The sequence below is a fragment of the Beauveria bassiana genome (assembly GCF_000280675.1).
Source record: "Beauveria bassiana ARSEF 2860 unplaced genomic scaffold BBA_S00005, whole genome shotgun sequence".
Taxonomy (NCBI): Eukaryota; Fungi; Ascomycota; class Sordariomycetes; order Hypocreales; family Cordycipitaceae; genus Beauveria; species Beauveria bassiana.
The window spans coordinates 910,905-926,019 of NW_007930840.1; the positions used below are offsets into that span (position 1 = coordinate 910,905).

A 15,115-nucleotide genomic window follows, 5' to 3' on the forward strand; every position below is an offset into this window, starting at 1 on the left:
TCACCCAGAGTCACGCCAAAGATTAAATCTTGATCCAATCACTAACAACATCCTGATTGTATACTCGATAATAGAGCACTGCTGTTAGTAATTCCCGTTTGACAACTGATGCCACTTCTTCGTGCACGCTCACAGACCTCTCAGATTTGATCACCCAACGCTATCAAGCGACTACCTAAATGAAGACCTCGGGAATATGGCAACCCAAGCTGTTTCCGAGTTCTCAGCATGACTTCGCCACGCCACAGACGGAGTCTCTCGATTGGGGTTCACAGATCGGACCGCAGTGAGAAAATGCGGGTGTAGAGCTTTGAAAGGGCTAAATAGAATCTGGAAAAAGAGAAGGTAGAAAAAAGAACAGAGTGATATTCTTGCATTTATATGTCAGATACTTTTGATTTAATTCAATCGTACATTTGAAAGCAAAAAGGCTGTTCCTACCGCAACGATGGCAGCTGAGCCGTGCAGCAAGGGCGTCATCCCAGCGCCACTAGTTGTCCAGTGAGTCGCGCCCTGGCACGCGCTAGTACAAAACATCCAAAGCTGCTGCAAGTAAACAATTGCATGGCAATCAAACGTTTGCACCCATGCAAAAGCCACGCATGTTACTTCCTTCAACTGACAGGCCATCACTGATGCATAAATATTTATATACTGCTATACTTGCAGAGTCGCTTTTGATTTCCTCTCCAAACTAGACCGTCGCAGGCGTCAACATAGCAGAATGCTTGGCTGGATGCTCAAGCGTGGTAGCAACGCGTCGCAAACGGTCGATGACGCCGGTATGTTCAAGGAGAAATCCACTCGCGATATTCTTTCGATGTGACTCGAAGAGTTTCCTAACCAAGTAGCGTGCAGAGGATACGACGCAAGTCGAGCAACCCGACACGCCGGCCCCCGTATTCGCGGCGCGAGCATTCAAAAGTGCCTTGTTTGGCACACCCCGACGCCACGACATTCAACTTGCACGAAGCGCCAAGCGAAGCGCAACGGGCTCCAACGCCGATAAAGATTCAAACACACCGTCGAAACTGGCCGGCATTCTTCTGACACCCGGCACCGGAGCTACGAGGCGCAAGCGTGTTTCTTTCGGATATGATGTTCCTGGTCAAAAGGATACTGCGACGAAACCAGAAGATCCAGCAAACAAAAAAGAAAACATGAACAAAGAAACCGAGGAAAAGCCTGCTACTGCAACTGACTCCCGCCAACCAGACGGAGAGGACGAATGGGAAGAGAATGATGACGGCGAACAGATGATGAACGATGTGACCATGGATCTCAACGAGCCGCACTCGCAGTCTGGCAAATACTGGAAGGGAGAATTCGAAAAATACCACGAGGATGCCAGGATTGAGCTTGAGAAATTGCTCAAGTATAAGCAACTTGCAAAATCTTATGCCAAGCAACGGGATGCCGAGACGATGCAGCTGGTTGAGCGTCTGCGCGACGAACAGCTCAAGGTACTCAAAATGGAGAAGATGATTGCTGAAAACGAGTCAAACATTGCCTCTGCGCGACATGCAGAAGACGGCGACGCGACAGTCGAGCTCCTAGATAAATTGGCCTCACAGACAACCTTGGCTACGCAATATCGAGAAAAGGTGCAAAAGCTGGAAAGCGAACTAGAGGAAGCACTGCGCGATAGAGAGCAGAGGGCTGATGGGCAACGGCGGCGCCGACAGGGGAGCGCGTCGCCCGCGACTCATAAAGCCCTCGCCGAGACGCAGCGCGAGTTGCGACAAGCAAAGAGTCAGCTACGAGAAATGGGGACATTGCGCAATCAGGTTGCTTCACTCAAGGCGAAGCTGCAAGCGGCTCAAGAACAGTCCAAACCCGCGACTGACGCACCCAACGAAACATCACGCACCAAGGAATTGCGCGCCCAAGTCCGTGCACTCAAGGAGGAATCTTTGAAGAAGGATCAGGAGTTGCTGGTCCTCAGATCTGAGTTTGATTCTTTCAGGGAGGAATCAGCAACCCACGATGCCGATACTCGTGCCGTTCTAGAGCGCGCGCACTCCAAGATTGCCGAGCTAAAGAAGGTCATTAAGACTCTCAAATCTACACAAGCAGAGAAGCCTTTACCTCTGACCTGGGAGGCGGCTGGAAACGCTGCCCTCGCAGGCGTCGATGATTTGAAGGATCCAATTGTCCCGGCCGAGCCTCGGCGCAGCTTGGATACAGATCAGCGTCGCAAGCCACAGCTTTCCTCCAAGGAGCGAAAACCACGGTCGCTTCGAGAGAAGTTTCGCGAAGATGCGCCACCGAGCCCCGAGCGCTCACCTGCACGAAACACGCGCCAGGTCGAAGAGGACAGACGCCAGTGGCAAGAGTTTGTGCCTAGGCCCCCGCGGAACATCGACTACCTCGGCGAGGACGTGGTCCGTCGAATAGAGAATGGTGGCGTGACACCAGCCGCGACCAAGAAGAAGGCAGTACCCCCCGAGAACGAGCATGCAGGCGGCGGAAGACGGGCCAGCACGTCAGACGATGAGGACGCAATCGATTTGCTCCGGAGTCGCTTCGCTAAGCTGGGCGGTCCGGAGGAAGGCGGGCAGGGCCATGCGGGCATCACGATCCCAGGCAGGATCAACCTACCGCCGGAGCGCCGAGCGGCGGCGCTGGCGCGCATTGAGAAGCGCATGGCGGAGAAGAAGAGAGCAAGGGCGCGGAGCATGGACAAGGAGAACATACAGCCCATTCGGTAGTGGACAGGATTAAATCAAGCTGCAAGGTGGTTATGTTCTGGGTTGCAATGTATTCTATCATAGCCAGGAGTTTTGGAGTGTTTGTGGGATACCAGACGGTACGCCATAGCAATGAGTATTGGTGTTTTGAATGCGTCATCGCCCTTTCGCAGGTTGGTCGCGTGTCTGTGATGTTGACCAAAGCATTACATTACGGGAAATATTGACAATGTGATGACAAGAAAGCAGACACTTGTGATTCGACTCGAAAATCAATGAGCCACAATTTTTCTCGACATCGTGGAACCCATGGTGGTAGGCGCAGATTTAGCGCAGATTTATGCCTCCCCCGGGCCGGAGGTGCCCGCGCCGGTAAACTTGACCGATAAGCGATTTCGGCGAAGCCAGCCAACCAAACCCCCTCCCTCGACTTGACCAGTCTCTTCCTCTCTTCAACACCTTTTCTCACTGCGGCACATGGCCTCGCGCGATATCATTGCCGACACGAGCGCCATTGAGGATGAGATTGCGCAGCTAGAAGCCAAGCTGCGGGCGGCGCGCGGCCGTCTACGCGCGGCCGCCAACGCCGACAAGCAGGAAGAGCAGCCGCCGGATGCTGGTGTCGCCCAGCTTACCGTGGGAATCGCAATCCCGCCTCGGGTCTCTTGTAAGTTGTGACATGCCCACCCCTTTCTCTACGTCGTGATTTATTTACTTTTCTTCTTCATTTTTTTTTTTGGTGCATCCGTTTATTTCTTGTCTGCTGAGATGGATTTCTTTACTAAATAATTGCCTTCTTCCTCTTCATCAGCCACCCCAGACACCTTTTCCACGCACTTTCTCCTGCTCCTCTCCGACTCCCAGCTCCCCGTCGGCTCCTTTGCCTTTTCCTCTGGGCTCGAGTCCTTTCTCGCGCACACGCCCCGACGCGCCGCCACGTTTGCCACCTTTCTCCCCCTCTCCCTCTCCTCCTTTGCCTCGACCACGTTGCCCTTTGTCCTCGCCGCGCACAAGCAACCGCCGCTCCTCGCCGGCCTCGACGACCAGCTCGACGCCGCCATTGTGTGCACCGTCGGCCGGCGCGCCAGCACCGCCCAGGGCCGCGCCCTGCTGTCCATCTGGGAGCGTTCCTTTTGCGCCACCATGCCCCCCCGCGTTTGCGCTTCTGCTGATATAAACGTGCTACGGGACTTTTCTGCGCTTCTTCGACAGAGTAACAGCAGTAGCAGCAGCAGCGGCGGCGGCGGCGGCGGCGGCGGTGGTGGTGGAGGCGGTGGTGGTGGAGGCGGTGGGATGGAGGTACCGCTCGTGTCGGGCCATTTTGCGCCGCTGTTTGGGGCCGTCTGCGCGCTGGTGGGATTGAGTCTTCGGCAGACGGCCTACGTCTTTATGCTGAGCCACGTCAAGGCGTTGGTGTCGGCGGCGGTTCGCGCGAGCATGTTTGGCCCGTACCAGGCGCAAAAGGTGCTGGCGGGGGAAAAGGTGCAAAACATGATTAATGCGGTTATTGATCGCGAGTGGGACACGCCGGTCGAGGACGCGGGGCAGACCGTGCCGGTCATGGACTTGTGGATTGGAAGGCACGAGGTTTTGTATTCACGCATCTTTAATAGCTGATGGAGGAAAGTCGATGGCATTATACCCGGGATGGAGGGACATGGGAGTAATAGGTTTGCTTTGGTGATATCATGACTCGTGTCGCTTTGTTTTGTATTAGACAAAAGTATCCTTTCCCTATATAAGTAGCAATAAACCCTTGACAAAACGCCCGTTATTCATCGTCATCGCTGTCACTCCCATATGATACAAGTGGCCCCGCCGCCGATGTTTTCGGGTTCGATGATGGTACCGAGATCTTGGCTCGATTCAGCGCTGCCAATGTGCTTCCAGAGAAGATTCCTCCGCTCTGCTCCTCTTGCTGTGTCTGCTGCTGCCCTTGCGCCTCGTCTTCCGCAAACGCCTCCCCACTCTCAATCATCAGCCGCTGCTGGTCCTCGAGCTCGAATCCCTCTCGCCCGCGCGGGTTCACCGCATGGGCGCCGCGCGCAAAGTGTACCTCGTCGGGCGCCTCGTAGCCCTCGAGGCCGTAGCTGCTCTCAATCTTGCGGCGCTTGCGCGCCTCGGGGTCTTTGCCCTCAATCTCGGCGACAAATTCGCCCCCCAGGGCGCGGCGGATGGCCTCGGCGGCCTGCTCCTCGATGCGGCGCGCCTCGCGGGCCTTGGCCATCGGGTTCGGGTCGGGCGTCGCCCAGCGGACATTGATGATCTCGTCGTGGTCGAGCGACTGGTGCGCCATGGCTTCTTTGGCGAACTGCGCATTCGCCTCGTTTGAGTATGTGACAAAAGCGACACCCCGCGAGTTTAATACACGGACTAGACATGATTGGTTAGCTTCCACTCGTCCATGTATCTCGGCGGCTGTACGTACCGCGCTCGATCTGGCCCCATTCCGCAAAGTGGCGAGCCACAATCTCCTCGATATCATCCGTCACGTGTATCCGACCGATATATATCGTCCTGTTGACGCGCATAAAGCTGCCTACGCCACCCATGTCGTCGCGGTAGTCGGAAAACTTGTCGCGCCCGAAGCAGTCTACATTGGGCCCGAAAATGTCAAACACGCCCGGCAAGCGGTGCAGGTAGTCGCAGTCGACGCCCTTGGCACAAACGCCGCGCGCAAAGCTGACGCAAAAGAAGCTGCCGGTGAGGCTATCGGCCTTTGTGTAGCCGGCGTCGGTGGCAATGTTGCAGCGTCCCTTGGCCTTGGTCTGCGCGTTGCCGTCGTGGTCGCCGCCGGACCACTTGTTGTACCAAATGTTGAAGATGGTACCGGTCTGGGGGGGTGGCTCCGACGTGATGAGCGAGGGGTCGATCTGCACGCGCGCTGGCTTCCTCTTTTTGCGGACAATCTTCTTGACAACCTTCTTGCCTGTCGTGGGCGCGGCGACGACGGCGGTCTCAGATGTTGCGGGCTGCGTGTCCATGTCGGGAGTGATGGCGTCGGCGGCGGCAACCACGGCCACTTGAGACTCTTGGTCTGCCATTTTGAAGACCTGTATCGCGGTTCAATATATGCGCTGCCAGATAGGAGCCGCGAAGAGTGTGATGTTGAAGAGATTGTGGCGGCATACGCGATGGATGGTTGGAAATGGAAAAGTTGGTGATTCCAGATGCAGCCGCTAAGGCGTCGGGACCCACAGCGACCTCTGCCACTGTCGGCCAAGCTGCGACATCTACCTACCCAATCAGCTAGGTAAGAAAAGAAATTGAGGACGTAGAGTAGATATGGTAATAAATTTCAGAATATAGAGGAAATTAAATCGCTCTTGATTCTAGCTGATAGTGCATTAACTAGTCTCGAGCACGTTGGGGTTGAATTTGATCACGCTCGGCGCGCCTCCCCAACCCGTTTAAGTATCCAACTGTAGACGTCGACAAAGTTAAAGAAGGGAGAATCTCACCACCGGGGATTAACAAAAGAAAATCGAAATCACATATATTCATTCAATCCTTAGACGAATATCTTCATCATTGACCGTCGTGATTTGATTACGGATCAAACGGTATTTAGTCCTCACATCCACAGTTCTATGACAACGATAGCACTTACCCTAAACATCCAGCTTGCATGTAACGTACAGCTATATAAGCCTTAGTTGGATTCCTGGTTAATGCTCGCACTGAGATTAAAATTGTAACGGTTCCTGTGCCGTCACGCCAACTGGCAAAAGACTAGGCATTAATCGCAGTGCGAGCATTAACCAGGAATCCAACTAAGGCTTATATAGCTGTACGTTACATTGCACGTCTACTAATACAAACAAACAGAGACTGACAAGAATGTACAGAATTAGGAGGACTAGTGTTTTTGTAATCTCATTATCCCCTTTCCAACGCCTTGATGATCATTATGCTACCATCTATACACTGGCCTCCAGCATTGATGCCCAAGGTACCTAGTTTTGGCCTCGAACAAAACTTTCCATCGTATTACTTCCCTTGCACATTTGAACTGATGACTCAACACTGTAAAACTTATCACGAGATATATTGCACCCATTCAACAAGTGTATTCATCAATCTAGCAACAGACGATATATCTAAATACCGATGCTTGTCGTCATCAGCATCGTGGCACTTGGAAAGCGTCTCGAAAATTTCCGCCAACTTTGACGGCAGTCTTTCTGATGAGGTTTCTTGCATCATTCACCCGAGTTGCCAATGTTGGCGCGAAATATGGTACCTGAAGCATCAGTCCATTTGTCCTTGCCCTGTTAATCGGATGAGCCTTCGACGTCGACGACACCTAACGGGTCGTGTCGACGCGAATATCTGCCTTCAAAGTCGTACTTTTTAGCTGTGCAGCCACCGAATCTTTTTTTCGCAACACACTTGGAGACATCTGCGCAGCTAAAGACACCTTTGGCTCGCAACTCTTTGCTGCAGGCCTTGGTCTTGCGCTGACAAGCTTCAATGTCGTTGAAGCCAACACAAAGCTGCTCTCGAGTCGGAACAGCTGTAGCGCGCTTGTTAGTTCGATCGGAGGCTGCGAGGGCTGCCGTAAAGCCGGTGAAGAAGCGGCGGGTTGCGTTGAGGGCCATGAGTCGTGCCTGACCACTATTCGAGGACAGCTTCAACTCGTCAGTTGTACACTGCGCTCTCTTGCGATTGGTGTGTAAGGTAGGAATATAACTAGCAGGGCTTAGAGTCCATCTGGCATGACTGAGACAAGTTGCGGACTACTATGCTGTACGGTATACTGACATGGATAGTTCGAGAGGAGTGTTACTCATCTTCGAGCTAACAACGGCCCTCTCAACAGTTGCTAAGCCCTGCAAAAAAAACACCTATCCAAGAGCTCGTCCTTGTTTCTAGACTTGAATTGGTAGATCTGTCAGCTCCGAGAATGTTTTTACGTGATTTTGGCCTTGTCCTTTGCTCAACTCTGGGCAGGTGGTACGCGCCTGTACATCGAATCAGTTCAAGCCTCAAAGTCCTGGACCAATTTTCTACCCTCCCCAGAAAGTCAAAAGTAACCCGGGTAAAGTGCAAAAAGGCATCAGAAGAAAGCTGCCGTCTCCGCTTTGGCAAGTCGTCAAACGATTGCAGACTCTTCGACTTGTCTCACTCAATTACCTTTCTGGGCCTATCGGCTGTTGTTGGCATATAAACTCAAACCCATCCATCAAACAGCCAAAGGCGCCACCATAAGCTTTCGCATCTTGACACACGAAACCTACTGAACGTAGTATTTCGGGTATGTTCTCAGGTGTTTAATAGAGCAATAAGATCAACAAGATTCTATTGATATGAGTCGAGTTTGACAGTTTTCTGAGGCCAACGGTGGACAGCTTTCTGAGGTGAGAAGGACTGTAGAGAAGTCAGTTCATGGGAGCAAGATGACCTGCACATACTCCCACCTGTTGAACACTGGCATGTCACTTGGTAAGAGCAAGGCTCAAATCCCAGCGACCTGATAGAAGCATTTAAGAAAGCGTCCTCGTTGCTGTACCGATGCCCCGCGCCAATAACAACGACATAAGGATTCTGAAGCTTGCCAAATGCTTCAAACACAAATTTTCCATCGAGATTCCTCAGTACAACAAAGTGTCTTCGCTTGTGTCACCAAAGACCTGGAAAGTCAGTTTCCAGAAATATCAGTCGGCAACTCAAAGAGACCTATCGAGCTGATTGGACTCAGTCTGGTCAGGCTGCGCCCAACTCTGTTGAAATGACAGTAGATTGACTGATAGAGCTGACGGTTGCAAATGAGATTGCAAGTTATTTGACATGAAACTTGAAAAGTACCTGCTTACATGAAATCTTGCTTTAGGGGTGACAAGGCTGAGCATTGTTACGATAGCGAGGCGTGGTTGAGCCTGAAGTGCTCCCACCACGGTCTTTAAGCGCCACCTTTACTCAAGAGCGCAACATGTGTGCCTATTCAAAAATTGCTGAACATTGGGGCAGGGTAATATGATTGTATAATTAGAGATCAAAGTAGCACATCGTAGCACAGAGACAGAATCCGCATCAGCAGAGAGCTGAATGACACTTTTGACATTGTATTCTTTTGCACTGTCGCCGATCCAACCCCAACGATGGTGTAACTGTGTTCTATATGTGATTTTTTTCCCCTTATTTAGAAGGCAAGCAGAGAATGGTAACCTGATGCTTCATCAGCCTGCGACACACGGTCGCATCGCCCCTCTCGCTGGCGTTTACAACACACACACAGAAAGTAGATACTACTATTTACTTCATCATTTGTTTCTTCGGCGTGCGATATTCTTACCCTCGCGGCACGTGGCTCAGCTGTATCGCACAATGACGACATCATTTACCATTTTTAAGGCCCTTCCCCCGGAACTGCGCAACAAAATTTGGCGTGCGGCGCTGCCCGACGACGTTGGGCCAGCCCTCTTCTTCTATAAACACAAACGCTATTGGTGCGCGCGCAGGTTGAAAAGATCTGAACCCGGATATATACCGCGGACTGGTGTCATGGCCATGGATTTCCGCACGGATCTGCTGGGCGATGATATTCGCCTTTATATGCCGCTTGTCTTGGTCAATCGAGAGGCACGCAGTATTGCAATAGACTGGCTCGAACAGCAAGTATGACTGGACTAGCACAACTCTGCAAAAGAAAACATAACTGATAGATATATACTTACAGGGGTTTGATGCGAAGAATCTGCATCCTCATCATCACATCATGACGCGCACTTTCAACTATGACTCGGATGCATTATATATTTCTGATGAGCAATGGAAAGGTTTTCTTAAAGAGCCTCGTCTTTTTAGGAGAAATCGTGGTCTTTATAACCGACATGTGAAAGTCCACCCGAATGTCAGTAGATTCGCAGTGTCCGAGTCCTTCTTTACGCGGCGCGATCTCCTAGAGAGACTCCCCGACGTAGAGACGTGGATGGATCTCCGCGTCGTCTTTGTCGTGGTCGGCGCACAGCCAGATGTCCGACTAAGGAATGTGCGCTGGGAGCTAGAGGATGTCGACAAAGGCGCTTTTATCTGGGATAGAGAACGGCAAGATTTTAATTTCCGGCGAGGCACGGGGACTCTCGTCGATGCAGATGCGTACAGAAGGATAGGAGACGCAGCTCGGGCTCATCTCCCAAAGGGGCTGCTCCAACATCACAATATGAAGACTCTGGAGATTCGGCCTGTCAGTGTAGCGCGAAAGCATAATTACATTCTTTAAGCAGTTGCGCAGTGGTCAGTGTATTATTCGAAGCAGCGGCAGCTACATGCTGACCTTTGCTACGAGCTCGGAAACATGATGAGGATTGTGGCAGTCTCGCAGAGGACAAATTCGATGAGTATGATGCGGAAGGTGCAACACAACGAAAAATAGTCGCTCACAATTGGTTTCAATTTGGTGTTTTTCTTGAAGGAACCTTCCCAGTAAAGAGCTTGCTTGCTAGGTATGCCGTTTCGAAACGCAGGGCGCTTGCATGTGCCACGTTGAACAAATACCAGCGCGCGCGGTAATTCTGTGGCTTTTCTCTGGCTGTGTCTTCATCTCTCTCCCTCATACTTTCTAAAATTCGACATTTTCAATGGGGCTCTTTTGTTTCAACATTTTCGGACAACGTTGTACCCGATCGCGTGGAGGACAAGCTTTTATTATTCGGCAGAGTTAACAATCACAACTTTCCTTGATTTGACCAGTAGCACTTCTATAATCGACGCAACCATCTTGACTATTTTTTTCACCCCTTGGCAAAGCTACGTGTCGAATCAGACTTTGTCGCCTCAAAGGCCGTCACATGTGCATGCTTGGGCCGTTTGCTCCCAAGACGCGCGAGACGCGGGAAAAAGGCCCAAGACCGCGCAATGATAGTGCTAAACACCGGCCGACCGTTGGGATATCAAGCCTGCAATGTTTAGTGGTAATTCTCACCCTTGAATTCTTGACGGACCTTTCTACAAAATAGTTGCGTCATAGCTCAAGCTACGCATCACGTTGCGGGCAGGCCAACGAATCTTCTAGTGACTACGATGGTGGATGCCTGGACGGGAAGTCCCACATGGTGCGAGTTCCGCTTTTGCTGCACTGTATCAGCCATCTTGACCAATGAAAACGGCTCAACCAGCTGCCCCTCTGCGGCTTTGACTGGCGTGGCTGGCTTGTGATGGGGCCTTATGGCCTTCTTGGACTCTGTGTCTGCCTACCGCTAACAGGCAACAGCCCGCTAAACCTCATCCACTGACTTGCTCTCTGCACCTATTACATCGACTCACTTTTTTGCACCTCACGCTGTCGTCTTCTTTTCTCCTCCTTCCTTCTTTCTTCATTCAAATACTCTGTCCATCACCACAAAGATATCCTACACACTTTGTCGATTCGATTTTCTCACGAACCATCCCCCACTGCTTTATCTTGAAGCTGCACATTAGAATATCGACTGTTCTCGAACCATCTGGGTCTGTCACCGAACTGGCCAGCATCCCTTCGATCCTGGCACTAGGGAACGGCCCTCATCTATCATCAATCTATACATCCGTCAACCCAGAAAATACACACACTTCTCTCAAACAACATGGTCAAGGAAACGAAGCTCTACGATTCCCTCAACATCAAGCCTGATTCAACCCAGGACGAGATCAAGAAGGGCTACAGGTATGTTTAACCTCTCGTCCAGAAATCAATGCGGGGCCGTGGTGCCACATCTATCAAAATCAGCCTTGGACAGCAAAGAATGCCAAAGGACAGATGCTGTCGGCTACGACCTGCCTCGGCTTGACTCTGGCCTCGATCAATTCCCTCGAACCAAATCCCACATGGTTTACTAACTTGTTCAATAGAAAAGCTGCTCTCAAGTGGCACCCGGACAAGAACAAGGACGATCCTAGCGCCTCCGAAAAGTTCAAAGAATGCTCACAAGCCTACGAGATTCTTTCGGATCCCGAAAAACGCAAAATCTATGACGAGTATGGCCTCGAATTTCTGCTGAGAGGTGGTGCACCTCCTCCTGAAGGCAGCGGGGGTCAAGGTACCCCGTTCGCCGGTGGAGGTGGCATGCCCCCAGGCTTTGACTTTGGCGGCATGGGCGGCGGCCCAGGCGCCCGCACATTCCATTTTTCCACCGGTGGAGGTGGCGCTGGCGGGCATAGCTTCTCAAATGCCGATCGCATCTTCCAGGAATTCATGCGCTCCGGCGGAATGGGCGGAATGGGCGGCATGGGTGGGATGCCAGGCATGAGCGACGACTTTGAGGGCTTTGAGGGCTTTCAATCATTTGGAGGCTCCGGCCGCCCTGGTCGTAACAAGCCAAGAGGCAGTGGCAGTGGCCGCCCACGAGACGGCACACCAGAAATTTCTACTGTTGAGCGACCGCTTCCCGTAACACTGGAAGAGCTCTTCAATGGTGTCGAAAAGAAGATGAAGATTAAGCGCAAGACATTCGACGAAACCGGAAAGCGCATCCAGTCTGACAAGATTCTGAGCGTCCCTATCAAGGCCGGACTGAAGAAAGGCTCTAAGATCAAATTTAGTGGCGTCGGCGACCAAGTCGAAGGTGGCCGCCAAGACTTGCATTTTGTTGTTGAAGAGGTAAGAAACACAATTCCCGCCGCTCATCCTCATTTAGTACCTGCTCTAACGAAACGGACAGAAACCACACCCCATTTACAAACGAGAAGACAACGACCTGATTCAAACCATCACTCTCGATCTAAAAGAGGCTCTGACAGGCTGGAAGCGAACCGTATCTACGATCGACGGCAAGCAGATCAATTTGGACAAGAGCGGGCCGACTCAACCGGGGAGCGAGGACCGCTATCCTGGTCTAGGGATGCCTTTGAGCAAAAAGCCCGGCGAGAGAGGTGATTTCATCATCAAGTACAAGGTCAACTTCCCGTCTTCTTTATCGGCGGCGCAGAAGAACAAGCTCAAGGAGATTCTATGAGCGTTACGCACTAGCAAGGAATGACATTTACAGCGGAGCAAAGTTGAAGCGAGGTGATGCGGAGACATGATTCAAGTGAACGGCGTTCAGGTTGCTTTCTTTTCTTTCTTTCTTTTTGTTTATATGAATGTTAGACCTTGGTCTTGGGGGTTGAGCTACTTGTGTATGGGGGCTTGTCATAGTATAGCCGAACGGCCGCCTTGCATGGTGGCGTTGGCCATTTAATACATTGGTACCTTGTATACGGATTACCTTGTTTACGGATTCTATATTGAGCCACGACGATGCGCCACTCATTTTATTTGGACTATAATAGGAAGTATTCACGTAGGAAGTAGACCCTTTGAAATTATCACCATAGTTCGTTGTCACGCTGCAGTGTGACTGTCGTGTGACATGTCCTGACAGCCCCGCCGCCACGGGAATTTGCTATTCTCCCATCAGACCACGATAGCTTTGAATTCATACTTTGTACAAGAAATGGACAACCATTGTGGCTTGACCAGCTCACATTGCCCCCCCTCTCCTCGGCCATTGCCATCAGCCCAACTCACAAGCTACGTGCCTTTGATGCAACCCGACGCCACTACTTGCCGGCCCTTGTCAGCCCCCGATACGAGCAACCTGCACTAGCTTCGGCCGGTTCTAATAATATCCCATAGGATTACTGGTGTCACCAATAAACTAATAAGACAGGGCTGATCCCGAACCTATACCCCGGACGGGTTCATAAGATTGCGCTTCCCCCTCTTTTCCGAGGCGTTGCTTGTCGCGTGTGCTCCAATCTCCCAAAACATTTGCGGCACAAAGATGGCAATCCGATACACCTCTGCTCTGGCCGCTGCCCTATCGCTGACCGGCGTCGTCGGCGCCGCGGCCGTCGCGCGCGATGAGACTTCGCCCCTGCAGATCCCCCGCATCCAGGTCGACCCGTCTCGGTACGTCGACCCCGACTTCCCCGGGCTCGCCTTTGAGCAGGCCTCGTTTGTCAACTATGCCCTCAACAATGACGGCACCCCCAACGTCTTTTCGCAGAACCTGATTAATGCCATCTTTGCGCGGACAGGCGGCAAGCCGCTGATCCGGCTCGGCGGTACCGCCGCTGACTATGCGCGCTTCGACGCGGACCAGGCTGCGCCGGCGCTGCCGCGTGCCGAGGTGGGCGACGACGACGGCGCGCAGCAGCAGGACCTGGGCGCGCTGACGATTGGCCCCGCGTACTGGGACCTGGTGGCCAGCAGCTTCCCGAGCGCGCAGTACATTGTCCAGCTGCCCATGGCAGACCCTGATATCGCGCGGGGTGCAGTGCGCTGGGCCAAAGCGGCGGCGGGCAAGATTGGTCTGGAGCGGATTCATAGTTTCCAGCCGGGCAACGAGCCCGACTTGTATCCGGCGACGGGGCTCGGCCCGCCGCGGTGGCAGGGCCACCAGGACAATGGCACGTACGTGGCCAACTTTCTCAACTACTGCGACGCCGTGGCCGCGGCCGTCGGCCTGCCGCGCGGCACGCGCAAGTTTCAGGCGCTCGACACGGCCTCGCACCCGGCCGACCCCGCGCAGGACGTCTTCTCCATCAGCCTGCGCTCCGTCTACCAGCAAGGGCTCGACAACCACTACGCCGTCAAGACGGTCGCGCGGCACTACTACCAGACGGAGAGTGGCGGCGGCGGCGGGAAGGATGCGGGGAGCTCGCTCGCGACGGGGCTTATGAATCATGGCGCTATTACCGCGCGTCTCGACGTGTTTCGCGATGACCTCGAGTTCCTCGCAGGCCGCAGTAGCAGCGGCTCGACCACTAGGACGCCCTACGTCTTGTCCGAGGTGGGCAGCTCGCAGCGCAGGAGCAGCGCGAAGAAGGCCGACGACTATGCTTCCCAGGCGACGCTCGGCGCCGCGCTGTGGCAGGTTGACTTGCAGCTCTACGCGTTATCGCTCGGCATCGCGCGTCTTCACTTCCAGCAGGCCATGCGCGCCGGAAGCTCCAACCTCTGGCTCCCCGGCGCGTCGGGCAACGTCTCGGCGCAAGTCTTTGCGCGCTACTACGCGCAGCCCTTTGTGGCGGACTTTGTGGGCGCCGCCGGCACCGTCCAGGTCAAGAATGTGCCGCTGGAGCCGAATGTGTCGGCGTACGTGGCGTACGAGGCTGGCACGCCGCGGCGCGTCGCGGTGGTGAATCTTGGGTACTGGAGCAGATGCCATAACTCGACGACGACGCGGCGCTCGCAAAAGGTGCGCATCACGGCGCCGGCGGGCGTGGCCAAGGTGAGGGTGGTGCATCTGACGAGCCCCCAGGGCGCGAGCGCGCGCGCCAAGACGGTGACGTATGCGGGCAGTCAGTGGACGTATGAGAGCTTGGGAAAGGAGGTCAAGGGCGTGAGGAATGATGGGGATGTGTTGACGGTGCAGGGCGGTGTGGTTGACGTGCCGGTCAAGGAGAGTGAAGCAGTCATTGTGCACTTTTTGTGAGGGGTCAAGGGTTGACGGGGTAAATGA

General features: G+C 53.3%; 7 protein-coding genes across 7 annotated transcripts; 5 read left to right on the top strand and 2 right to left on the bottom strand.

The window, feature by feature from the left end:
• Positions 1 to 724: 724 nt before the first annotated feature.
• On the top strand, positions 725 to 2,711 carry BBA_02573 (uncharacterized protein; the record flags this gene model as incomplete). The annotated part of the gene is made up of 2 exons (XM_008597670.1): positions 725 to 782; positions 859 to 2,711. 2 exons carry the CDS (start codon positions 725 to 727, stop codon positions 2,709 to 2,711), a joined length of 1,911 nt encoding a protein of 636 aa, XP_008595892.1.
• A 456-nt stretch (positions 2,712 to 3,167) lies between these two features.
• On the top strand, positions 3,168 to 4,307 carry BBA_02574 (Urease accessory protein UreF; the record flags this gene model as incomplete). Its single annotated transcript, XM_008597671.1, has 2 exons — positions 3,168 to 3,357; positions 3,502 to 4,307. The coding sequence occupies 2 exons, from the start codon at positions 3,168 to 3,170 to the stop codon at positions 4,305 to 4,307; spliced, it is 996 nt and encodes a 331-aa protein (XP_008595893.1).
• Positions 4,308 to 4,461: 154 nt separating this feature from the next.
• On the bottom strand, positions 4,462 to 5,734 carry BBA_02575 (pre-mRNA splicing factor cwc2; the record flags this gene model as incomplete). The annotated part of the gene is made up of 2 exons (XM_008597672.1): positions 4,462 to 5,063; positions 5,119 to 5,734. 2 exons carry the CDS (start codon positions 5,732 to 5,734, stop codon positions 4,462 to 4,464), a joined length of 1,218 nt encoding a protein of 405 aa, XP_008595894.1.
• Positions 5,735 to 6,964: 1,230 nt separating this feature from the next.
• On the bottom strand, positions 6,965 to 7,291 carry BBA_02576 (uncharacterized protein; the record flags this gene model as incomplete). The annotated part of the gene is made up of 1 exon (XM_008597673.1): positions 6,965 to 7,291. The coding sequence occupies one exon, from the start codon at positions 7,289 to 7,291 to the stop codon at positions 6,965 to 6,967; it is 327 nt and encodes a 108-aa protein (XP_008595895.1).
• Positions 7,292 to 9,017: 1,726 nt separating this feature from the next.
• Positions 9,018 to 9,912, top strand: BBA_02577 (uncharacterized protein; the record flags this gene model as incomplete). The annotated part of the gene is made up of 2 exons (XM_008597674.1): positions 9,018 to 9,308; positions 9,370 to 9,912. The coding sequence occupies 2 exons, from the start codon at positions 9,018 to 9,020 to the stop codon at positions 9,910 to 9,912; spliced, it is 834 nt and encodes a 277-aa protein (XP_008595896.1).
• Positions 9,913 to 11,254: 1,342 nt separating this feature from the next.
• On the top strand, positions 11,255 to 12,622 carry BBA_02578 (DnaJ domain-containing protein; the record flags this gene model as incomplete). The annotated part of the gene is made up of 3 exons (XM_008597675.1): positions 11,255 to 11,334; positions 11,520 to 12,267; positions 12,329 to 12,622. The coding sequence occupies 3 exons, from the start codon at positions 11,255 to 11,257 to the stop codon at positions 12,620 to 12,622; spliced, it is 1,122 nt and encodes a 373-aa protein (XP_008595897.1).
• Positions 12,623 to 13,432: 810 nt separating this feature from the next.
• On the top strand, positions 13,433 to 15,088 carry BBA_02579 (beta-glucuronidase; the record flags this gene model as incomplete). Its single annotated transcript, XM_008597676.1, has 1 exon — positions 13,433 to 15,088. One exon carries the CDS (start codon positions 13,433 to 13,435, stop codon positions 15,086 to 15,088), a length of 1,656 nt encoding a protein of 551 aa, XP_008595898.1.
• Positions 15,089 to 15,115: the final 27 nt, after the last annotated feature.